The 26,548-nt window shown below is 39.7% G+C and overlaps 1 protein-coding gene across 1 annotated transcript in view; it reads right to left on the reverse strand.

Annotated features, from left to right (window-relative positions):
• Positions 1 to 282: 282 nt before the first annotated feature.
• Positions 283 to 26,548, reverse strand: part of LOC113239460 (probable DNA mismatch repair protein Msh6) — a 32,266-nt gene continuing 6,000 nt past the window's right edge. Inside the window, exons 3-19 of the mRNA XM_026476486.1 lie at positions 23,986 to 24,100; positions 23,458 to 23,650; positions 21,114 to 21,248; positions 20,665 to 20,800; positions 19,621 to 19,760; positions 16,866 to 17,000; positions 14,703 to 14,892; positions 12,202 to 12,505; positions 11,674 to 11,829; positions 10,365 to 10,611; positions 9,615 to 9,770; positions 8,809 to 8,943; positions 5,220 to 5,441; positions 4,231 to 4,410; positions 2,350 to 2,527; positions 1,625 to 1,776; positions 283 to 1,298 (exon numbers count right to left, since the gene is read on the reverse strand). Coding sequence (XP_026332271.1) covers positions 1,014 to 1,298; positions 1,625 to 1,776; positions 2,350 to 2,527; positions 4,231 to 4,410; positions 5,220 to 5,441; positions 8,809 to 8,943; positions 9,615 to 9,770; positions 10,365 to 10,611; positions 11,674 to 11,829; positions 12,202 to 12,505; positions 14,703 to 14,892; positions 16,866 to 17,000; positions 19,621 to 19,760; positions 20,665 to 20,800; positions 21,114 to 21,248; positions 23,458 to 23,650; positions 23,986 to 24,100 — 3,059 coding nt within the window. The 3' untranslated portion in view covers positions 283 to 1,013. The remainder of the gene's footprint in view (positions 1,299 to 1,624; positions 1,777 to 2,349; positions 2,528 to 4,230; positions 4,411 to 5,219; positions 5,442 to 8,808; positions 8,944 to 9,614; positions 9,771 to 10,364; positions 10,612 to 11,673; positions 11,830 to 12,201; positions 12,506 to 14,702; positions 14,893 to 16,865; positions 17,001 to 19,620; positions 19,761 to 20,664; positions 20,801 to 21,113; positions 21,249 to 23,457; positions 23,651 to 23,985; positions 24,101 to 26,548) is intronic.

Genomic DNA, 26,548 nt, shown 5'->3' on the forward strand with positions numbered 1-26,548 from the left:
CTCTATCCCCAATAAACCTTGGTTCTTTAAATAAAACAAAGCATCAATCGATTAAGGGTGGAAAGCTCGTGCACACCAGCTCATTTAGCCAAAATTAGGGTAAGGGACCTCACTTTTTGAGTGCGGATTAGACGAAGAGACCACTGACCAGATTTTTTTTTCAGCTGTCCCAAGTATTCTATATCACTGTATGATCTACTTCCCCCGTTCATCCCCAAACCCACAAATTTTAAATCAACTTAAAAGTATCTAATTCCACTTTTATCATTGACCTTTGTGATTATATATATACCCAGCAATAACATAAGATTATAATTCTACACATCAAAAATGACTAGGGATCAAGGTAAAGAAACCAATGGTGTTAAAAAAATTACTTAAAACACCTGATTTGGAACAATTAGCAAAAATTTGCTTGACCCCTAGACACTGCTGATGAATGTATTGTATACATATATATATCGTATTTGTGAGCTTATAGATTTGCTGATTTGAAAATTCAAAATTCATTACGTAAGCTTATTCTCTCTAACGAAGTACCACCCACAAAACTAGTTGAATAGCAGAACCTGAAAGGGCACCACGGGTAATTTCCATAGGAGTTTTAATAAAGACAAACATTGATCGTTAGGGATTGAATTAATTAATGCCATCACAGAGACTCAACTGCCGTTGCTACTAGATTTTAGCAGAATAACATATATTACCGTAATTGGAATAAAATCGCAGTAGAGTCTCAATATAATTACAATGACCAATGGTTTTAAGAAAACTAGCCTCCTTGGGGCACCATCATCGCAACAGCTATAGGAAGTTTCACAAAATGGCGCGACAAAATGACATGGAAATCAACATTGTTGATAGTACGGTATAGATCAAACAGATGGCGCTAAAATTAATTAAAAAACTCATTTGTGGTGAATCTGTTACATCCAGTTACACCCTTGTTAAGACTATCGTTTTGTATCATTTATGTCAAAACGTCCAATCTCTTAGTGCTGATTTTCAAGTAATTAAATGCACAAAGCAGCCAAAAGCTCCCTGACATCACCTGCATTAGTTTCCTTTCTCATTAGGTCCCTAAAAGCGCGAACACACGCGGTCTCCTTTTCTAGATTCTTAGATATCCGATGGGCTCGCCGTGTGATGTCTTTGGGTATGCCCGCGAGTCTCGCGGCGTTGAAGCCGTACGATTTTGGGCAGGCGCCTGGAGACAGCTTGTAGAGGAATGTTATTGTTTCTTCAGGGATGTGATCTTCGTTGTCTGGTGTCGACTCGTCCGTTTCCACCATACAGGCCTTGAGAGGGTAGAAGTCATTATTATACACTTATAAAACCTATTTTTAGGAGAAACGAAAAGACTATCGTTGGAAATGTTCTATTTATTTACAAGTTTTTCGGTGATAACAAAAATTTATAAATATAATAATTATAAATTTCACAAATTTGTCCCATCGGGAACCGAACTAGAGAATTCTTCAACCAGGATTTGCTATCGGGTCACCGTGGTCGTCATCAATATGAATAAGCAGACGTTTAGTGATGAGGTGTTATTATTTAAAGAGACTTCACCTTTACTAAATAATATATAGTAGGGTTTTAAGGTGTGTTTGTCTGTATTTACCATGTGTCCTAGTACGACGCCGGGATGCGAGGCGAGATGGTGCACCAGGGAGTGGTAGTGCGTGGAAAAGAGGACCCGGCAGCCCCGCGAAGCAAGCTCAGCGCATACGCCAGACGCAATCGCCGTGCCGTCGTACGTCGATGTGCCGCGTCCTTAATGTGAAAGAGAATAAAAATCACTAAGTTAGTGCACAAAAAATGAGACAACTCATAAAAAATCGAACACGCGTAAAGTCATATGCCTTTTCAACACCCACGACGACAAAAAATAATTAAAAAATCGTATTTTACAAAACATCACAAGGAAAAAAATTATATATATATGTATGTAGTGTAGTTTATATAGATAATTCATATTTTTTTTTTTAAATGCGGTAGCACCCCTGTACAGTATCAACGCCCGTCAATTGCTTCCGAAGCACCTACCCCCCTTGGACTCTTCAGCGCCCACAGGGGCGCTGTAAAGACCACTTTGGAACATTATGCTCTAAATTAAATTCTGCTTTCCATTATCTCGCCATGAAAAGATGTAAAAAGAATGTCAAAACCTGGCTTAAGAATAAGACTTACGACGATACAGAAGTCTTGCTAGAAGTCATTTCAAACTATATTATATACATAATTTGTTTCCTGTACTTCGTATTATTTTTGTTATAAAAGCTCTGTTAATGTACGATCACGTGTGGCTTTATTGTAACCAGGATACGATATGTGCATCCAGCATACCTAATTCATCGAGCAGCACCAAAGAATGAACAGTCGCGTGTTTGACGATGGCAGATGTTTCGTTCATCTCCACGAGGAACGTGGACTGGCCGGAGAGGATGTCATCCGAAGCGCCCACGCGCGTAAACACCCGGTCCACGAGGCTAACGCTGCATTCTTGAGCGGGCACGTAACTGCCCTGCAACACGATAAATATGCTTACATAGGGCGCACTATAAGTTTCCAGAACTGGCCACTTACATAAACAATATTTAAAAAATAAATTACAACATTTGAAAATGGAACTCTTTAGCTGTAGAATACAGTTTGTTTCATCTGACTGTCACTTGTTTTTACATTGTGGCGTCATTTTAGAAATTGGTTGTCTACATCTCGACAGATTTAACTCGTGAAAATGTTCGTGGTATGATTTTCTACGATTTTAAGTGTGATTTAACAACTCAGCGGAGCTTCACTCGACTTCAAACTGGTTTTGGAGACGAAGCATCATGCAAGTCGACTATTTATAGCTAGTTTGTAGAATTCAAACGCGGTCGTGTGACTCTCAGTGACGAATTTCGTGATGGTCGCCCGCTCACTGCTGTGAACAACAAAAACATCGATGCTGTGCGCCGTATGATCAAAACAGACAGGCATGTGACATACCGTGAGATTCGGGCATCTTTAGGCGTAGGTATGAGTCAAATACAATCAATACTACACAAACATTTGGGTGTGAAAAAGCTGTGCTCTCGGTGGATCTCACACAATATAACTGAGGCTCAAAAAACGGATCTCGTCACTTGGTGCAATGCCATGCTTACCAGATTCAACGAAGGGGCGTCAAATTTGGTGTGGGACATAGTAACAGATGACGAAACATGGATTTATAGTTGCGATCCCAAAACAAAGTAGTAATCGAGCGTATGGGTCTTTCGGGATGAGCCGAAATCAACCAAAGTGGCGCGCGTGCAAAGTGCCTCTAAGCAGATGATTGCTTCTTTTTTAATAAAACTGGACACGTGGCTACTGTTGCTTTGGAGAATCGTTGTACCGTGAATAGTGATTAGTACACGATCATTTGTTTGCTGGAAGTTGACAAACTCCTTAAAAATAACCGTAAACGCCGTATCATCTTGCACCACGATAATGCCAGTTCTCACACGGCCAGACAGACAAATGAATTTTTGAAGGTGAACAACATTGACCTTATGAGCCATCCCGCGTACAGTCCCGACCTGGCGCCTCGTGACTTTTATTTATTTCCAAAAATTAAGAACCAGTTACGCGGTCAACGATTTTCATCACCTGAAGAGGCTGTCGAAGAGTATGAAAAATTCAGTTTCAGAGATTGTCACGGAGGAGTGGCATAAATGTTTTCAAAATTAGTTCATTCGTACGAAACAGTGCATTAACGCTAACGGAGAATATTTTGAGAAATTATACTATACACTAAACTATAAATTCATTTCTGACCATTTACTGTATTATTTTCTTATTCATTCCGGAAACTTATAGTGCGCCTCACGTACAAAATTAAACAAAGTTTATTGAATGAATAAAATATTATTTTTTCGGATCTAATCGCGTTTTTAACCGGAGGAGGTTTTCAATTAGACTATATTTTATTTAAGTGATTCCGATGACCAATTCTGATAATTTTTTTTGATGAATAGTAAACTAGGGGTTGAATCTAGTTTCCCGAACTTTCCGGCAACCGGTTTCAATAAAACTTGGAAAATAGATGTTGATTAGGTTTTTAATAAAAAAAAGTTATAATTTACAAAATACCCGCATTGGACCAGCGTAGCGGACTATGGCCAAAACCCTCGCCCGTAAAGAGAACCGTACCCAGCAGTGGAACGTACAAATGGATTGATGATAGTGTGAATCGTGACTTACCAAATGCGCGAGCACGGTAAGCAATCCAACTTGCCGCATTAGTGTGGACTTGCCACCCATGTTGGGCCCCGTGAGCAGAAGCAGGCTGGCACCGTCTGCGCCCAGGGTTGTGTCGTTCGGTATAAAGTCGTTTATAATCGGGATGCACGGGTGACGACCTTCAATTATCCTTATGTATGGCTGAAAAGGTGAAAGCAACACTTCACAACCTCGGTGTAATAATGAAAATCCTGACAAGTTGTGATTTTGCCGATGTAGCCGTATTATATCAAGAGTAAGTGAATTACAACAGTCGCTACCAATCTTTTTGTACATGATAATATGGTCTTTTGAAAAATTTACTTTTAAAATGAAATTGTAGATTGCATTGTATGATGCCTAAGCTCGGTTGACATGGCAATGTTTATAATTAGCTTTAAAATTAAGTAAAGCGTGAAACTCGTTGACAGCAGGTGCGGGTTGGGCGCTTGTCGGGTCGAGAGTACGGCGGGTGTAATTCCGTGTATTTATACAAGTGTGGATAAACGCTCCCTATGTGTTCCCGACCCGACCCGCAACCGTTCTCTGCGTGTTTCACGCTTAAAAGTTCAAACTAAAAAAATGTGCTGAACACAAGATTTTAAAATCAACCATATCTCAATAAATGCAAGGTGCATTTTCTTTTCAGAACTTTTATTTTTCAATTTCCGTTTTATCCCTGCCAAAATATAATTAGCAATGGAAACATCAAAGCACACACCGAGTTTAAAACTGATACAACTCACAATGGCAAATAATTTAGAATAAATAATAGCCAAGATTCAGTCGTCTGATGTAACATTACTTATTTCAAACCGAGTATAAATTTGCCATAGCTTTTCCAATTTTTTACCAAGAAGTGAGGAAGTATGTGCTCCTGATACAAAATAAGCCACCTAAGTTGAACCTGGTGTGCGATATTTTGTAAATTACCAAATTATATTAGAAAATCATTCTGGGCGATAAGTTACCTTTGTATTAATATCAAAAGTGACATCCGGCAAGCAAACATCTCCGCTCTGCTGTCGCGCGAACTCGGCGAATGCTAGCAGCACATCAAGGGTTGCTACACACTGCACCACCGCCTCCCATTGGTTGTAATGCGTCGAGAACTTCTCGAAGATCCGCCGGCTCAGGTCTTTAAGAACTGTGGTCTTTTGTTCCTCGACTGCTATCATGCGGGCGAGAAATTCCTGACACACAACCAAATAACAAATAAGACTAAAAGCTGTGGTATGACGCAAAACATAGGGCTTATTTATGAATGCCATCAAGCATTCGTGGAGGTATGTATACACAACTACATGACTATACAGTGGATTAAAGGGTACAGAGGGTTACGTGGCAAATACGCAGCAGATGAAGTGACCAGAAAAGGGTCGAATACGGGCGCTGTAGGACCAGAATCCACTGCGTCCCTCCCCTAGCAATGGTCAAGAACAACCCTACACAAAGATACAAAAAACACATGGACAACCTTTCCAGTTTGTAGGCAGACTAGGAATGCACTCCCAACGCTCAAGGCCCGTCTATCTCGAAAATTTCTCAAACTCAAAAGGCAAGAGCTTCGCACTCTAACTGCCGCCCTAAAGGGTCAAGGTCTATATAGTAAACACCTTTTCAATCACATCCTACTACAATGCTCCGGCGTGGCTAGCTACAGGGCGAAGTACCTTGGAGTGCCGAGGTCGCTCCCCAAAGTCTTCAGCAAACCTAGGAGGATGCTGAGATTTCTGGAGGAGCTTCGGTGGCACGAGTACTCTGCTCCCACCAAACGCAAAATAGCCGACTTGGCGTCGAATTGCGGACACCAGCCCGTCGCACCATACCATACCAAGCTGTAGTAGCCTCTAGTATAGCAGTAGAGCAACTTTTGAAAGAGTTCGTTTCAGAGTCACTTTACCTATTTTTATCGCCAAGCAGTAATGTGATCATGAGTGCGTTCCTGTTTTGAAGGGTGTTGGTGAAATTACAGACATATGGGACTTTTCAATTTATGTCTCACGGTGACGGGCGCAGTGGCAATGCTTTTCAGATCTTTGAGATTTAAATCTCAGAGTGGCACTGCAACTGTCTGACGTATTCTGAACGATATATAGATTATATTAAAGGCATAAGACACACAACCACAATTCAAATGCGATTTCAATTGTTATTTTAGTACATTTCTAAAAACATTTATCATATCATTAATTTATAGGTTTCAAAAAGTAATAACACTGACCTGTAAATTCATTGCCTAAGATTAAAATTAATACTTTAAGAATAAATACACGCACTATACATTTTTTCATTAAATTATCGAAAACTTTTTATCGATATACCTCATCTCTAGCAAATGCAGTGTCATGAAGTAACCTTTGCACCGTGTCGTAAAAAAATTAATAAAATTTAAAAAATAAATGTTTCTGCGCTCATTTCTCACAAATAAACATTGATTTGGTGTTATTTTTGCTGTAATTTAATGCATTTACTTAAACAAAAGCTATACATTTAAAAGCGAGACTTGTAAAAATTATTTATGAAATACGTAAATTAGTCCACGTTGTTACAAGGTTATATTTTGTGGATTTTTATGAACTGTCACAGGGATCATCATCCTAGATTATTTTTAGTATAGGCTACCACCGCTGTTACTAATAGTCTCAAAATAATGGAATCATATTTAACCACATATGTTCTTTATGTTAAGTATAATTGCCCTTAACTATTCGATAACTTTCGAGATATTACCACCCTAAAGTTTTATTGTTACCTAAAAAAGCTAATTTTACTTAACCATAAAGCTGAAATGATAAAAAGATATTATAAAACTGATTAAAGGAGGTCAGAGATGGGCAGCGGATTAATCAATCAACCCGCCCAGGTTTTAGCCGGGTTTTTACCCGAAGCGCTGTTTCAATCCATTTCTGCCTAAAAATCGTGGGCAGAAACGGTGAATAACGACGGTATTAAAACAATAATAATTGTATATTAGTCATATATGAAATATAAATATGGAATATATTTTCTATTTCTCTTATTTTTTGTTCTGTTTTTTCCGTTAATAATTTTAATTGTTTATCTTCACCCATTATGCGTATAATAATAATAATATTGAATTATTAAACAATATAGAATAATGGTTTTTTAACTTTCATTAATGTTTTTAGGTCCTCGTTGCTTTTAAGCCCGCCAAAGATCTTAAAGACAAGGAGGTGGTAGAAAAACAGCGCTGTCTGCGACAACAACGGTTCCAGGCAGCAAAAGCTGAGACACCGCCTATCATGCCGCCCTCTGACATGTTTGGCGTATCGTTTATTGTTTGTTTATGTTTTGGCTTAACAAATTATTAATGTCAAAAAGTGCCATTGTGGCGATAAAGGATATATGTATTTGTATGATTACTATACAATGATATTATACTTGTAAACAATAGATGCGCAATTTGCGCCTCTGACGACACTGTTGCCTACAGGCAACAGTGAAATCAGTCATCATCTTGAATTCGAGTGAGTACAACGTCACCGAGACGTGACAAAAAGTATCAAAAACGGTGAAATATGTAATTAAAATTTGCAATTTTCAGGTCCGAAAATAATCATAAAACTACTGAGCAAACTTACCTATGGAAAATATTCCACAGGTAAGTTTGCTTTTGTTTGTTTAGATTGTCGTAAATAAAAATAAAAATGAAATAAATTTATTTTAAACATCAATGTTGCCAGTAAATAAATTTTCATTTGCCCATAATATTGGGAGTTAACCCTTTTGAGGTTACTTTTGACTTCGTAGTCAAAGTGATTGTAATTCAAGTTTATTCGTTGTAACGTTTTAACGTAAAGTGTAACTATTACTATTAAAAATTATACTTTGTTTGTTTCCCAGAATACCTAAAGATCGAACGCGCAGGGCAGAATAGATAAAAATTATACGACTTTTATGAAAAGATACTTTGAGTAACAAAACACAAGGCAAAATTAACTTAAGGTCGTATTTCCAGTGCTTGATATCATACTCAAGTGTGCTCAAATCCTGACTTGAGCATTGAGTAGAGTTCTGGAATACGACCCTTAGATTAGAAAGTCATCTCTTCATATTTACAACTTATTTGAAAGAACTACGAATTTCAAGCGTGGAGCCTTAAGTTCATATATTTTCATGTATATTTCACACACTCGTTCATTCCATTTCGGATTACTATCTATCTCCACTGTCTCTTTCCATCAGTGAGGCTACAAGAAATTAGGGAAAATTATTTCTAAATCGGTAACACTGGTCGCATCCCTTAATGCACTATGACTATTTCATTTTGACATTAAAAAAACGAGACAAATATATTTTTCTTCGAAATTTCAATCGGTTTCAAAGCTAGTCTTTAAATTTGCAAAGTGGTCCTACATTTTAGACAACTGTTTGTAGGACATTGCGTCTCTAGTATTATTTATGTTCACTGTTATTATACATAAAATGAATTAGGCTAATTTTAAATCCCTCATTTCTTCTTTAAGCGGAGCATGGAGTTACACCGCTTAGCCCTATTTGTGAAAATATAAAAAGAAATTATTAAGACAGTTGTACCTTAGTTTCAGGTGTAGAGAACCTTTTGAATCCTTTGCGAGCACCCTCCAAGTGGTACTCGTACCCGGCTTTGGCTGCGGCGTTTTGAGGCACTTCCAGTTGGTACCGCTTCTTGTCCGACCCCACGTACGTTACCTGCCGATCGCAATAAGTCAGACTTAATTACTTAGGAAATAATAAGCAAGTTTTATGCATCTAAGTGACACTTAGATTTGTACTATCTCCGACGATTATGAATTCAATTTTTTTTTTATTGATAATGAAAATAGAAGATACCGGTAGAACTAGGGGCTTGAAACACGATTGACTAAATTTTGTTCGGTAAAAAATATCACAGAGTTCAATAAAATTTTAATTTTCTTACTACGTTCATGTGGGGAAAGGTTGGTTTCATTCTATTATTGTCAGAGATACTTCAATTAATTTTTCTCTCCTGTGATCCGTGATAAATACGTCCGTAGTTTTAACTGACTCCAAGGCTGAATGGTTACTATGCTTGACAGTACTTGAATTGAAATTCAGTTCTCCATTAGGTTTTGAAAGTTTACTAACTGTGTTTCCTTAATAATTTCCTAGTGACTTTCGTACACATTCAAAATTTTTGAATGTTATAAATTATGTATATGCTTTGGGGGCATAATAATTTTAGAAAGGCTTTGTGAAACAATGTCTTAATAAAAGGATTATGATGCAGTTTCCTTCAAAAAGTATTCTACGGACAATAATAATAATTAGCATTTATTTTGGATCGGAATCTATATATAATTGGTAACAGGCTTATAAACTATGTTAGTAACAATACTCACTCTGCATCGGAAGAATTTTTCCTGCTGTGTGAGATAATCACGGAGCTCGTCTTCAATTTCCTGGATCTCTCTGAGCGTGTTGTCGTATTCCTGGTCGACACCCTGACCTGGCAGAAGTCGACCCTCTTTCACTGCTTGCTCTTTGTCGAACGCCTCCTGCACGAAAAATATTGTTGTGAAGAAACAAGAATCATGTTTATCTTCAAGAGACCGTAAACCATTTTTTTATTGAATACTAAAGTCTAATAAATGTATCACACTTTTTGTTTTTCCGAACTTCTAGCACATCCGGCATAGAAAGCGGTGTTTTTAAAAAAAATGTCCTTATATTCTGTGACCAAAACCGGCAAACAACTTAACACGCAAATTAAGCGTCAGGGTTTGATAACATTTTGTACGTGTGATATAAGTTGAAAAAGTCTTTCGAACAACGCGTCAGCGTCGTTAATGACCAGAGATCGGAATAAGAACACTACATTTACCTAAACTTGAGGAATAATAATACGCATAGAGTGGAAAATACTCCCTTTGAGACCCAGATGGTTTTGAATGGGAAAAGGGACGAAATTTAATATTTGGGATTATTGGGAACGTGAATTTTAGCGCTTTTTATGAAAACTACATCAATACAAATTTAAAAGAAATAAAAACTATAAAACGTATCAAAAAGCATGTGCTTGCGCACAGTCATAGAACGCTTCTGGCTTATCTAATCAAACTTTGTTTTGTTTAAAATATATGGAAACGTACCTTGAAGAAGTTTAAAGTGTCTCTATAATCTGGAAACTTGCCATCTGGAGCCAACTGCATCAGTCTTTTGAGTAACGCAGATTCGGTGTCAGCAAATAAAGCCACAAGTTTAAGTGCAACGGCGAACCCATCCAGTACTGACAGGAAATCCAACACTTTGCGTTTGGAGTAGATCTTTTCTTCGTAGAAAATCGCACGGGAGTCAGGATGCTCACGTGAGCGTTGCTGATTGCCTAATGTGTGTACCCTGTAATGTGTCAACATTAAAGATAACAACTAACTATAATTGATTAAATTTGAAAGTTAATTTAACTTCTTATCGTATTGATGGCATACACTATAATGCTTGCCATTGTGGTGAAAAATTTTTACCACGGTATGACTCTTTCTTTCAAAATTTTCACCGCCCCCGAAACTTGCGAGTGAAATAAAAGGTCATGTCATGGTAAGGAGCCTATAATGCTACGGCCACACTAACGTTTGACACTTTAGGCACAGTTTAGGCGAATAGAAGTGATGGGTGGGTGCCTCGGTCGCGCGTCGCACTGCACTACACGAGAAAAACCCTCAGGTTATAGGACCGACCTACTTACTACGAGCACCAACCCGCCGAACTAAAAAAATAATGTTGTGAGGAAACGTTCAGGCGCAAACTGAAGAACGTTTTATTGGAAAAGTTCCTTTACTCAGTAACAGAGTACATTCAAAGTACAGTATAAACTTAAATTATTATAGGAAATGAAACTATTTTTCCGGATTTAAATCGCGTACATTTGTTTTTTAAACAAACCGACGTTTCGGGCCCTTTACAGGTCCCATGGTCACGGTTGACTGAGGTGGTACAGTCTTCAACCAGTTATGTCTAAAATTGATGCAAACCACCTTATTTTTTAAATTTAATGAAAGGTAACTTATACGTATTATGTGATACGATAGCAACCTATAATCAAGACACGACACGAAAGTTTACTTAGAAACGTTATAGAAGGGAAGATCCAAGGATGTGACGGTGTGGAAGACCGAGACGAAGTTATTTAGATCAAATTAGGGAAAAACTTCTTATATCAGCGACTCAAAAGTTAGAACTTATACATACAAAAATATGTGGTATTATAGGAACTAATAATCAAGATACAACACGATATTATTTTTTAGAAACTTTTAAAAGGGAGGCTGGGGAAGATTGACGAAGTTGTTTAAATCAAATAACGGAAAAACTTCATTTCGTGTCGTATTACGACTCAAAAGTTAGGGCGTTGAACAGAAGTGTAGTGTGTAAGTTTGTATAAAATGTGAAGTGTCTACGTACTTGGCGAGCAGCCTTTCTAAGTCTGGCAGCGTGGTTAGCAAGTTTTTCGCGTCCTGGCACAGCGCCTGGTCCTCGAAAAGCGCCTTGACGGCCAGTTGACGCTCCTTAATCACTGCCAAGTTGCAGCTTGGAGTGCACACCCATTGGTATAGCAATCTGAAGATAATCACGAGCATAGTACAATGGAACAAAGAAGTACTACTTTTTTAAATGGTTGGTAATTCGTAATTAGCTATTTTCTTCAAAATTTATAAACCAATTCGAAATCTTTACAATTTTGGCCCGAAAAATCTATTTTTTATGATACAAAGTGACGGGACGAACATGTTATGCGCCTGGTGGTAAGTGACACGCCTGTCCATGACAGTTGCAGTGCCACTTAAAACTTTAAATTATAAAGATCTGAGAGGCACTGTCACTGCCCACGTTACCCTGAGGCATGAATGGACAAGTCCCATGTGACAAAGTTACTGTTGCTGGGCCGAGGATTTTTCCTAAACTAGAAAAAACTAAAAAAAGATCGTGTACCTTTTACCCATATTCGTGGAGCAGAAATTGAGCTTATCATACAAGCAACCTTCGTCTTGAACGATTCTTAGATTCCTCAAAGTAATCGCATCTAGCACCATAGTACTGCCCCCTTCCCACTTGTTAACAGTTTTGCCCTGTTCTGAGATGGCTTGCGTGCCATCGGGCGGACTGTGTGATGTGAATTGAGACATACTAAGCACTTGTATGTCAAGAAGGCAATCTGTGAGGTAAGAAACGCAACCGCCTAAGGCTTTGACTGCTAGACTACAATTTGCGGCCGGTGTCAGTCCTAGAGCGTCACCTGTGAACACATCGGTAGTATATGTACATGTCATCATCAAAATTATCATGAATCAATTTATAAGTACCACTGCTGGACACGGGTCTCCTTTCAGTCCCAGTTGGGGAATTCACACGTTTTCCCAGGTTGTGAACCTTCTTAGGGTCGTATTCTAGAACTCTACTCAATGCTCAAGTCAGGATTGCACTGGAAACACAAGCATTGGAAATACGACCCTAATGGCAGGGATTTGAGTATGATTTCGAGTGCTTTAAACCATACTCAAATCCTGACTTGAGAATTGAGTAGAGTTCTAGAATACGACCCTAAGATGTGCAGGTTTCATTACGAAATTTTCACCGAAAAGCATGAGCTAAATTCCGAAAAACTCAAGAGCTGAGAGCCCGTATTCGAACCCACCGCCCTCTGCTTGAGAGGCGGTAGGCCCAACCATTAGGCTACCACGGCCACTATAATCTATACATCCAATTGGACGTAGTTAAACACAAAGGACCCAATGCACACCCAGTCACATTCGAGATATGGCAGTTTGAAGTTTAAAAATGTTTCTCACTCTTGTTTTATTTCAAAACTTATAACGTCATATAACTCCAGAGATATTTATTTATGTTTATATGTTGGATTTTTTTTTTTGCTTTTTTAGGTTAAACTTTAGGAACCGTTTGGTACACGTAACATATTTTTTGATAATTTTGTGGATTTGATCCTTTTTGCTTAACTACATCCAATTGAAGTATACTTTTATTACTATAGAAAGCAGTGAGAGCACGAGACAACTTAGTGGAAAATATTTACGATGTAAGTGACAGCCTCGACTTAATTACAAAACAAAATGCGGCAAAATAAAGTGAGGAGGATTGTCAATCGCCATTTTTGCAACGGTCTGACGATATGGTCAGATTTGCAAATCGCGCTGGATGCATGTGGCACGCAGAACCGTGAAAATTGACGCAATAGAGAATGGGTTTATACTCAGCAGTGAGGTGACGTGGGCCGAATTTGTACTATATTTGAATTTACAACAATAGGCTCCAATTTAGGGAGTCACCGCACTTATAGATACGGAATCGCGTAGAGCCGGTCAGAAAATGGACATGTATCATAAGAGTGGAAAAGACGTTGAGAGTTTCACGTCGGCGGCTCTTATTATATGGACATAAAGCTTTTTCTGACCGGCTTAATGGGAATCTGCGTCTACAAGTGGACTCCCTTAAAGTGCCATTTATAGCCATAAAACGTAACTATAGTCATCAGAATGTAAGAGGCCCAATTTGACAGCTAAGCAAAACGATAGTATGTAACTTTGAATGCGATCAACGAAACAGTAAACAAACAATTATTAACTTATTGTGTATTAAAAAAATACATTAATTTTAGTGAAGCATTAGACATATAATGTGATATAACATATTTCAAGTATTATTTTCATACGAATTCCGAAATAAAATGCAATTTTGAGTTAGTCCGAAACGTTTTAAAAACAGTTACGTCGTCCTCAATCTAATTTTTTTTAAGTAATAGTGTTGTAACCAATTAATTGACGAATTTCACCGAGACAATGCAATATAACTTAAAAAACAATTTACTTTTTGATTTTGACAGAGATGTTAACATTGATAGTATGATTGAATATCAAATTCTTTTTGTTTGCTTCAGAATTTTGCTGTTTAACTACAGATTGTCCTTGTGATTATTTAAAATACTTACCTATTATTTATATGAACTCTATATTGCTTACATAAATATTGATTGTTTATCTAGAACTGAAAACCAATGACCCGAAAAAAAACTAATCTAAACGATCACAAACTCATAAAATTTTGAATCGATTTCTTATGAGAATCGTTTAATATAGTTACCAATATGTTTAGTTCACAACCCTATTTTCGTTGCGATGACAAGTGTCAAAAGGTGCCTCTTATTTTGTGACAACTATAGCTTAGTTTGCGAAGCAGTGTCTGTTGATTATTAGCACTGTATATAATGTATTGGTTCTCTTGCGTTATTTCAATAAACTGAAAACACATGAATAAATTCGCACCCCTCATGGAAGAATGGCATAAGTGGAGAAGATGTTGGTTATATTTTTCTGATCTAATAAAGCAATTTTAACATAATTCCATTTATTCCATTTTTCTATGAGGGGTGATGATGTAGAAACAACTAGAAACCTTTACAAAAATTCTCAATCTCCCACCTTCATGTAGAAACTCCTTGAGTCCTTCCGGCCAGTCGCCGTCCTCGTTGGTCTTATAATACTTCTCGGCAAGAGTTTTGAGAGTCTTCTCGGGAGTCCACATGGCTTGACCTTCGCGCCGTGCGCTATGCCAGTGGCTTGACAGCAGCCTACAAGTACGGAGGCTGGTCGATTTGCGGTCGTAGATTATCTGCAATACAATGCTAGTGTTCCTGTAACCATCCAGACTATAGATGCTGTACGTGCACCCAGGGGCGCTCACCCAAGGCACAAAGGCCTTTCGAGAACCGCATAAAGCGTGTGTCTAAGGGTTGATCTGGGGTCAGGACCTGTCTGTTATGGTCCCTGTGCAGACTTGCTTGCACAGGTAATAGTGCCCTTCCTGTGTAACCAAAGGGTTAGGATCTCCCTTGGCAGCACGGGATCATATTGCGCCCATAGGAATTAGAAGTGTGTTTCAAACAAGACCTCAGACAAATACTTTAGAATGATCTCAAACTAGGAAATTGTTTATACAGGACATTCTGACTCTCAGACTAACATTAACATTCTTACACTACAGTACCGGCACGCTATGATGGCCGTTTTGACAGATTGCAATAGTGAGGTCAAATTTCAATTCATTATCCAAAAAAATATAATAGAAGTTTTTAGATTTATAACTAGTATTGCAAGGGGTAGCTAGTATTTCAAGAGGTAAATAGGAAAGAGGAAAATAAAAATGTTTACTTAATATATCGTCAATTCGAAACTCCTTTGTTTTGCGTTGAGTTTTGACGCGAGTTTGCCGAAGATAAAGTTGTGCTGGCCAGAGACCCCATAAGTGACGATCGTATTAGAATTCATTTTTTTAAATTTCGAATTTCCTACAACAAATTAATGTCGAGTTGTGTCGTAAAATTATACATCCATAAATTTTACTGCACGTCACTATTGAAAAAAATTTACAGCAATTAACTCCTTCAACGTAGTTATGATTTCATACGAAACTTACTTAATCATAGCGAGCCGGTAATTTAGCGTCTATACATATATATATAGAGTACATTTGTAAAAATGTAATTCGACGCTGGAAAAGTAAAACGTCTAACGTGCATATCGAGTCGACTTAGAGTGAATACCTCGTATGTGATTTCTATGTAATTTTTCAGGACGAAGATAAAAATGTGATGTAAAATGTGGTACACGCAATAATGTTTGTAGTTAGCATTTTAATTAGATAAATTATACCTCTTTCAAATACTACTCGTACATTACTTTAATAGGTACATTTGATCAAGAAGTTTGTAAGTTTTTCTTCGTCAAAAATCAGTAAAACCGAACTAAGTATGTGAAAACGAGTATCAGAAGTTTTCTCCCTAACGCTAACTAGAAACTTTCAGTTTTTCCATATAACAAATTAAATTAGAGTTATGATTTTGAAATATAAACTAAAGTATTTCATTAACATAGTGATTCGATATTTGAATTGAATACAACATGCTAAATAAAATAAATATATAAACTTTAGGTTATTCAATAAGTGACAGTAAGTATAAATTTTAATCTAACATTTTTTTTAAGTGCAACAAAATCTGTCGTGTAGTTAACACGAATGACACTTCCTAATTGAGTTCCTAGCTAAGACCACAGAACTAGAGAAAATGTCGAAATCGAATCTGATACCGTTGTAAGAACAGCAGGAGGCTGCCAGGACGGAGGACGAAGAAACGTAAACGTTGAAGGATGTCGCGGCTATAGTACCATGAATAAGTTTGAATAAAAACATCTTAAAATGTTCAACCGAAAGCAGCATACCAATGAGGAGATTTGGTAGTGGTCTCAGATTCGACGGCTTGGCGGTGGCAACCGCTGGTTGTGCAATGCGAATGGAAAATAGGAGGGTACTGTACGTGCACCCGGGGGGCTCACTCGAGGCACTAGCCTCTCGAAGAACCGGATGAAGTCAAGTGCCAGGGGTCTGTAACAACACTTTACACTGGCTGATCTGGGGTCGGAGCCTGAACTCATAAGGTTCCTGTGCGCGCACAGGTTACAGTGCCCTTCTCGTATACCGTAAGGGTCGGTAGGGAAGGTCACAATAATCAAAACTCATGTAGGAAGATATGGGGCCGTTCAACCGAAGATCGAGTCACGAATCTTTCAGCATACGCGCATACTCACCAAAACCGGTGGGTAATGCGCCAGAGTTGTGAGGAGACGCGAGGAGTGTTTGTCGTCGCGGAACTGGCCCAGATGGAAGAGCCCAATTGACGCGTCGACGAAGCAGATGCCGTACGTGCTGCAACCTTGGTTTTCCTGTACATAACACTGACGTTGTAAATAGGAAGATTAAATTAGATAGCCATACTTGTGATTATTAATTCCTTGTGATTATTAATTCCTTATTAAAAATCATGGGTATGGCTATGCCAATGTACAACGTGGCGCAAAAGTAATGTAATGTGAACTGTCCCTCTACCATGAGTTTACTGTGACAGTTTTCGTTAGCGAAAACGTAAAATATTTGTATACAAAATGTTACTTCTTCTTGTGACCGCTAGGGGCGCTGTATAATTTTTTTATTTATTTATTTATATTCAGGTTACTGAGACCCATAGATACATACCTTACAGACTAACATACATAACAATATAAAATAACACTAATTACTAATTTAACACGTATTTAGGTTGTCGGCGACGTGTGGCGCCATCTGGTGTCAGGCAACCGGCCACGGAATCGCCGGTATAGGACACCCTTCGGCCAGAACTCCTCCTTCATGAAGGTCGACAGATGTTCGGTCGGCACTCTCACCACAAACGAATTAAAGTTCACGTAGTGGCGGGACTCCAACCGCTCGACCCTCAGGGTGTATTTGGATTTCAACCTGATGTACTCCACTATCTCCTCAGACTTCGTGGAGTAATGCAGGCGTGACAGGTACAGCAGCGTTGTCGGGATTGCCGGACGCAGCAAAAAGTTGGACCCTGTCGGTGCAGTGCCGCACAGGTTACGGCTGGTGGGCTTCCTCTTCTTCTTCTCCACCTTTGTGAAGCCGTCATCGTCGCACCGGTCCGTCTGCCTCTGTGGTTTTGCAACTTCAGAGACAGGTACACGAGGTTTTTTCATCCCCTTCGTTGATAGCTGCCTGGCTTGTGGTTGTGGAGCAACGGGTCGGTTAACAGCTGCGACAGCGGCGTAATCACGTGGAGGGGTCAACGTGTTTACGCGTGACGTCTCCGCCGGAGCGGACAATCGAGGGGCGGGGCGCGGGGAAACGCGCTCAGCGACAGCGGTCGGTGACGCATCCGTATGGGCCGACTCAAAACTGCCGATAGATGCATTATGTGCCCCGCGACGAGTATTCACGTTACAGGCCTCGGGTGACCTACTTACCGAAGTTGCACTACTCAGTAATACAACTTGGGCACGTAACTCACAGATGGTGTTATCCGAAGCCTCCAATTTACATTGAACTTCGGCCAGACTTGCTTTCAGGGATGTGATGTCCTTAAGCAGCCTAGTGACATCGACATGGTCGAACGTGACAGGGGGCAGCTTGTGCAGCTCCTTTGCCACGAAAGCAGGCACGTCGTCTGGGTCGGTTTCCTTTGACATCGTTATAATGTCCTGGATACTCTTCGTTCCTCCATCCCTCCGGCGAGATGGCATCTGCTCGGCCTTGCCAAGCACACGGAAAAGCAGCGCCTTGCCACTGCAAATCTCATCTTCTTTAAAGTTTGATTTGCAGATCTGCATGATGCTGACCTCGTCCATAGTGTCGATGGCGTGTTGTATGAACGCCAATAGTTCATTGGCTATGAGTTGTTGGGAACCCATAGTCAATTACGCGCAGCGGTCATTACCGCGCGGATCGCGAATTAATATAATTCTTACTGTGTGAGCACGTCCGAATCTGAGCGTGCATCGCACCGGACTGTATCATAACATAATGTACAATACAAAATCGTAAAGTAAAATACGCGGTCACTAACGACAACTGTCACAGTAAACTCGTGTTAGAGGCCCAGGCTACCATTTTGTTAGTAATGAGATGAAATGAATGAAATGAGAGAGAAAAAAAGTTAGGTCCGTTTTCAAGAAAAGTTTATTTGAAAATGTAAAAATTGATGACATTCATTTGATGATTGTTGAAAAAATTATATCGGTCAAATTACCACCTCCTGAGTTAATCCACATTATTTTGTGCTCGTTTTACGGCATTTTGAATTGTTGCACGCAAAACACCTGACGCCAAATTGGCGATTTATTTGATAATGTTAAGTTTCAAGACTTTTTCAAGACCGATCTGGACGGCCAGATTAAATCTTCAAAACGAAGATCACTCGGCCCAGAAATTGGTGTCTCATAATCTCCATCGTTGTATGGAGGTTTTGTTTTAGAATATCAAGTGACGGGACGAAAATTTCGTGCGCCTGATGGTAAGCAACACACCTGGCCATAACAGTTGCAGTGCCACTAAGAGCTTTAAATCGCAAAGATCTTAGGGGCACTGCCACTGCGCCCGTCACCCTGAGACATAAGTTGATAAGTCCCCTGTGCCTGTAATTTCACCAGCACCCTTACCATTCAAAACCGGAACACAGTAATAGTGACATTACTGCTTGGCGGTAGAAATAGATTAGGCGGCAGTATTTCTCTGGACGAACTCTTTCACAAGGAGCTCTACTGCTACTGGGTTGATCGAGTATTACTTATTTGCCGGAAATTGTTTCAGACGAATGTCGGACTGAGAGATATACAACAACAATATTAAGGGAAATCAGCGTAAGTGCCATTTTTCAATGAAAAAAAAAAACTAGGTGCAAAAACAATGTCTCGAAAGTTATTAAAATAGAAATGCGTTAGTTTTTTTTTATAATATCAAGTGACGGAAGGACGTAGTTACGACAAGGAGGACAGTAAAAAATGTCACCTCCTCAGCAATGGCTATCATGTAGGCGGCGTCAGGCTCCCCGGGTCCAGTGTCCTGCAGACCGCACACCTGCGTGCCGCGTACTGTTACTTGGCAGATCTCGCGGCGCACCACTTTACTGAACTTCGACGTTTGATTCACTATAATATGATAAGTATTCTTATTTTAAAGTACACTTAATGGTGTTTTCTACCGGCGAGGCAAGGCGAGACGAGCATTGCAATTTGTATGAAAATAATTTCAATTATCTCCTAGCCCATCTTCGGTGGAATGGAATACTTGTTGATGTAATATTGGAACCGTATTACGGCCCACATATAGTATTATACTCTAACGGAAACACGATCGTCTAAAGGTACGTACGAATTGAAATATAAAAGAAAATGGTTTTTTCTGATTCTTCTGTTAACATATTTAATAATAATAATTTACGGGACATGTTACTTTAGCCGCGTATTTATCGCTAGGTGAACTGAACATCGCTGAATCTTTACTAATAACAATCAAAGTGCGAGCTCGCGTGAGATCGCGATGGCTCGCGCGAGCTATTAATGGCAGTTTTTGGTGGAAATAGGCCGGCGAAATTTCAATTCTCATCTCTCTTCGTCTCGTCTCCCCTCGCCGGTGGAAAACCACCTTTACAGTACAACTTTTCCCTCTCTGTATGTCTCTCGGTAAGCTTCGAATTTCCCAATGCACTCTAATACTTTCCATTATAGCTTTTACATTTGTCATTTATATAATAATTATTTGTATATAATTATTTAAATAATTTTAATTCAGGAATTGTTGTTTTGGATAGAATTCCATGTGATCTGTAAAACTGTTTCCCTTCTTATAATAACATTTACTCCTTAACAACAAACCAAGTAAGTTAAAACTTAAAACTAAAATAGTACAGGAATAAGTTTCCAAGAAGATAACAGTATATGTCGAAAGTCAATATAACATTTAGAAGGGAAAGTTAAGTTCAAAAACCTTGCGTTAATTTCTGAAGTTCAAGAATGGCTCCCAATTTTACAATTTCTAAGCGAAACCACTCACATTTCTTACACCTGTCTTTCATCATTTCCGGAGTCTCCGTCTGCTCGACACGGGCTACTTTGTATCCCTTCGACACGAGTGTAGTCGCCATACGCGCATAAGCACTCTCCGGAAAGCCAGAATGAGCGAATTCGCCCTGCAATTACCAATGACTGTGAGGACAGTTGAAAATATACTTACAAATCTTGTTTTATAACTCCACCTGAAGGGGAGTGTAGACTATTAAGACTATTGACGGTTGTAGCTAGCGATCGAGTAACATATTTGTCAAACACTCCACCTCTAATGGTGACAAACTAGGAGTTGAATCACTTTTGAGGTCGGTTTTATTAGTACTCTGTACTGAGGTTATTATGCGTTGAATTTTGTATAGTTTTTATCGTAAGTGGCATAGAGGTGAATTTAAATCTTATCTAGGAAAGTTAATTCAAACATTCTCGTATACTCACTTTCATGTAAGAGAAACCAAGCTCGTTGACTCCAACGCTGGCGTCCATGTGGTACAGTTCATAAAACTTGCCCACTTTGAAGAACAGCACGCAGTCATAGTGGGTCCCTTTCATCTCCCACCACTGCCGATGGGCCTGGGAACAATTTAGCAAAAAAAAAATAAAGTAGTTTAAGACCAGAAAGAGATTTTCATTCCAATTTTCCGAGATTCAGTTGAGAGGCGTGCTTATCCTCAAGAAGACACATGCAGATGTTCCTCATATGCAAACCTATTAGTCTACCAAAAATACAAATTTCCCCTTTGTTTAAAACATCCAATAAATCACAAAACTATAACAATTTATCATTACACTAAAAAGAATCCAAATATAAATACGGCCAAAAGTAATAAAAAAATAGGTCTACAATTTGGAAAACATATGTACTTAGTGGTAGTAACCTAGTGCGAAAATGGTTGCTTTTAAAGTTTGAGAGTGTTTGACGGTTTGAAATCCTATGGGATGTATTTATGGCTTCAAGTTCTTAGTTATGTACTATCTATAATAATTAAGCCTTTAATAATATTGTCCGTTGGCTGATTGCAGGATAAATATATAAAAAAATTGTCCTTAGTTACATTTCTTACACAGATAAAATAGTAAGTACCGCACTTAAACTGTTTTCAGACCTTATGGTTTTAAATAATAGTTAGCAATAATAAATGGTTATGCGACCTACATAACAGTGACAGTATTTCATATATTTGCAGTCTCTAAGCAGTTACAATTCTATGTAAAAGTTGTGTAAATTCAAATTATTTAAATTGATGGTCGACTGTTGACACAGTTTTAAAAAAGTGGGAGATCAGCTGGTGAAATTACAGTCCCATGGGACTTGTCAGCTTATGTCTCAGGATGACGAGTGCAGTGGCAGAGCGCCTCTCAGACCTAAGCAATTTAAAGCTGTGAGTGTTATTGTTGCTGCTGTGGACAGACGTGTCGCTTACCACTAAGCGCACGATTTGTTCAACACTTGTACGTACTTGGTATCGTAAAATAAAGTTTTTCATAATACCCATTGTCGGGACGAACAAGTTTTGCGCCTGGTGGTAAACTACACATGTTGTTTTATAGTCATCATCTTATTTAAGAACCAGGCTCTTGTGGATGTAGCCTCCCCATACGCAGCTCCTTGGTCTCTTCATAGCTGCTCACTTTGACATTCTTCTTTATTTGTCCACTGTATGCTATTCTTGGTCAAAAATTATAGTACAAAGATAAAAATACGGTTTGGTAGTAAGGCAGATTACGAGAATTTAATTTTAAAACCGTAAGGTCTGGAAAACAGTTCAGCTACATAATAACTGTAGCTACAAAAACATAAATTAAAGTCATAATGTGGGCATAATTAATTACTATGTAAAAGTAGATAAATAAATTTATTTTTTATTTATTGATTTATCATTTTTACATACATAATCGCTTCTGTAAGCTTTTTTACTCTTTTGTAGTGCCTTATTACTGTAAGTTAGCTAATTTATTGTAGTTGTTACAAAAGCGCATTGCTGCATACAAGTTTAACGATTATTATCACTACATTTTACAACATTTATTATTTTTATATTACACGTTCACATATTAAATTTCACATTGTAATCGAACGTCTTAAAGATAATAGTTATATCGAAGGAGAGCGTAGGGCGCTGGTCGTACGGGGCACTATGCTGATCCGCAGGTTTGCTCGCTATACTAAACAAATAAAGATTTTGTTTTTCGAGACATATTGTGTGTGCCCACATACAGTATAATAACATCATCAGGACTTCGTTGGGGTTGCCACGCTTCTGCAGCGTGTTGGGTGATGTTTGCCGAAGCCAGTATTGATGATTTCTTCGCGATTATGCGTAAAAAGGCGAACTCCCTGAGATGCAGATTGTGCTGCAGCACTAACAACGTCCTGTAGATGATTGCGGATAGGTATGAAGGTCCCATCCACAAATATTGGATGGAACTACTCAAAGGGGTTTATATCCATGTCCGGAAGTAAAAAGTTTCGGAATGATTATATTGTGCTTTCCTTTTTGATTTTGATACATAAATAATCACTTACTTACTAACCTAATTTTAAGACAAATTGTTTGTAATTTACTACTAATATTGCTATGGACGATTTATGAAATAAATAATATTTTATTTATTTTATTTTATTACAATTATTATAATACTATAATTATTATTTTTAGAGTGGCTTCATTCTGAGATTGTGCAGATCTTTGTCACCGAATCAACGAATGTATTATAATCACCGCTAAATTCAATTAAGAGCCAAGAAGTTTAATAACAAAATAAATGTTTTGTAACATACTGGTGTTTGTGCATTGAGAAACTCCTGTGGTACGTAGAGTGTGGTGGGGTCATAGTCTTCATGGTCCGGCCGTCTGCCTTGAGCATCCCGTATTTTGTGGGGTTTCAGCCACTCCAGTTTGCAATGTACCCAGTTGCCGTCATCAGCTACTGAGGTTTCTTGAGATTCTGTTGGAGATGTCTTGACTGGTGTTCTGTAAGGTCCATCAAATAAAGACATTTCGCTCACACAACTAACTCGACATTATAGCACTTGTTTTGGGTAAAGTGAGAAAGAAATGAAATGGTCATTCTGTACATGAAAGGTGGATTAGGGTAGTGATAGTTTTAATAATTCAATGGATCTTTTTTCATTTCATGGTAACACCCAAGCCACAAATATAAAATTGGAGATGATAGAAACTGAATTTGCCAATAGCATGGCAGGGTATGACGTAAAAAAAAAGGTATGACGGTAATGGGCACGGTTACGACAACTCGAGGATGCCTCTTTGAACTTGTCAATGTAACCAAATAAATTAATACTTACTCTTTTGCGGGTATTTTGCTTTGTTTAGGAGATTGGCTTGCAGTATATTTAAAGCTTTCCTGCAACTTCTTCTCAACTGTCAATATCTCTTTTGGCAATTCTTTTTTGTTGTCTACTGGAAATAGTACGAGTCATATTTAAATTAAATTTATTAGAAAAAAATAATTTAAATTATTTCAATGTATTCATAACTATATTAATGTAAAAAAAGGACAACCACACCAATTTGCACGACAAGGCGCGACTTACATGAGATAACATAAAGTGCTATTTGCATAGAGATCTCGTGCTAAATATCACCTCCATGCAAGTTGCGATCTGCACATCCCATACTATTAACACCAGAGTAAGAAAGTGACCAGAACCAGAAATCAAATGCTTATTGTCCAGCATCAACAGTGCAGACAGGGTTATTTAGGTAGTGCTTTGAAGTGATTTATATTACTCTGGTATGTCAGGGATTGGATGTCAGGACGACGTACCTCCACGTGAGCGAGTGGCTTCCATTCCTATGTAAATCCAATTGCACAGGAAGGGAAGACATGAGCCGGTACATCATGGGCAACTCCTAGTAAATGCTCGGACTTTGATCGGGCATTTGCTAGGCGTTGGCAAAAGTGTCGTCACCCAATCTAAGGGTGTCTAGGGTACCGTGCCTACGGATACGTGGCTGGGGGGGAGCTCAGTTGCTAACGGTGCACCCCCGATATCAGGGCACCTCGGGGGAACTTTATGCCCTTCAGCCGGCAAGCGGGGCTCTGCTAGCTGTGACCTTTTAATTCCCTAACTTCTCGTGAGACTTCTCATTCGGCTGAGAAGGTCTCGCTGGAAGAGACTGCAGGGCCTGATGAGAACAGGTATGAGCTACGTAGAAACTCTGCCTCTATCTGAAAAGTCCTAGAGTGATCTTCCGGTCGCCAAACCACCTCCAAAACCAAAAACGCAGAAGTGTGAACGGTCAGAGGAGGCGTCGCTACAGGAGCATGTCAGGAAAGCTCCCAGGACCATGGCGTCAGCTGAAAGCAGGAACAGACCTACTTTTAGCGAAATGGCGGGCTCCCTGCGTGTGGGTTTCCGGAATTCGGAACCCATGTCAGAGGAACAAATGGAGCTAGTGGAGCTGTTCCTGGTCCGCACCGAGGGACCGAAGTTCCTGGGCCTCTTTGACAAGCCAACCTGGATTCTTGTGACCTGAAAGGACCAAGCAAGTGCAGACTGAATGGTGGGAAAGATCGGTAATTTAAAGCCATGGCCGGAAGCCCAGCTGTCCCTGATTGAGGAGAGCGAGCTTCCAAAGCCCGTCTCCGCCACCACCTACATTCCTAAAAAAGGATGTGAGTCGGTGCAGATGGCCATCGCTTGCTGGGGGCCCAAAATAGAGCAAATGGCACAGAAGTATGGAAGATTCTTCACGCAAGGGAAGATGCGAACGGATTGGTAGTCGCGTTCGCTCTTGATGACCCATCTGTGGAGAATCTCCGTATCTCAATTTGCCGGGCACACCTTGGTTTTAAACAGGTCACGTTTAGGATCAAGGGGTATCCGGAAAGTACTTTCAGTGGCGACATTGCGCGGGGTGTCTCGGTCTCGAAACCAGTGTCGGTTACAAGTCCGCTCGAGGAATCATGGCCGGGAATCTCAGCGCAGGTGTCTGCGCCTGGCCGAACTTCCACGCACCAGGGGAAACGTGATGGGGCTGCCCCGTCTGCGACTCTAGGTGCATCGCCTCACAAGAATCGCAGACGAGAGGCTGGGCACACTCGGACAGCACCCGCTGTCCCGGGTCTAATCCAAACAGCGCAGCCATTAACAAGTACCAGTACTGGGGCGGCTCGAACAAAAACTGCCATAGTAATGGCACTAAATGACGGTCTGGGGGTACACGACCGTGGTTTTCGGCACCGAACCCACGTGGCCGCAGTTTGGCACGTGGACGAGTGCAAGGGCGTGAAGCTGCCAACCCGCGAGGCTCACGAGGACGGCCTCGTCCTCCTCGTAGCAGTCGGGGGCAGCAACGCGGCCGGGGCTTCAATTCCCGCTAGATGGCGCCCACGGGGGATAGGGTGAGGGTTCTCCAAGCAAACCTCCACCATGCCGTGGCTGCAACGGTTGTGGTGGAGTGTTGCTTCGCAAAAGGCAACGTGGATGTCGCCCTCATTCAGGAACTGGGTTAACCACACAAACACAATGGGACTCAATGCCACTGGTAAGTTGATTTACAACATCTGTGAGAGAGAGGCCATTACCAGCATGTACAGGCTTACTACTAGGTTACGGAGTAGATGGGTCTCCCAGACATTGAGATCAGCCCAAGACTCAATTCTTGAAGACTCTTGTTCTGGGAATGACTTCTGATGTCATGCTTCCCAAACAAAACTTAAAAAAACTCTACCACGTAGAATTTCCAACTAGGGACGACTGGGAAACTAACAGTCTGACCTGGAAGGACGGTAGCCTTCTATGGTATACCGATGGGTCTAAGATAACCCAACGTAGGCTGTGGTATATATGGCGAGAGACCCAGGCTCAGCTACAAACTGAACATGAGACGACACTCCTCTAT

The sequence above is a fragment of the Hyposmocoma kahamanoa genome, unplaced genomic scaffold (assembly GCF_003589595.1).
Source record: "Hyposmocoma kahamanoa isolate Upper Pololo Valley unplaced genomic scaffold, ASM358959v1 99879, whole genome shotgun sequence".
Taxonomy (NCBI): domain Eukaryota; kingdom Metazoa; phylum Arthropoda; class Insecta; order Lepidoptera; family Cosmopterigidae; genus Hyposmocoma; species Hyposmocoma kahamanoa.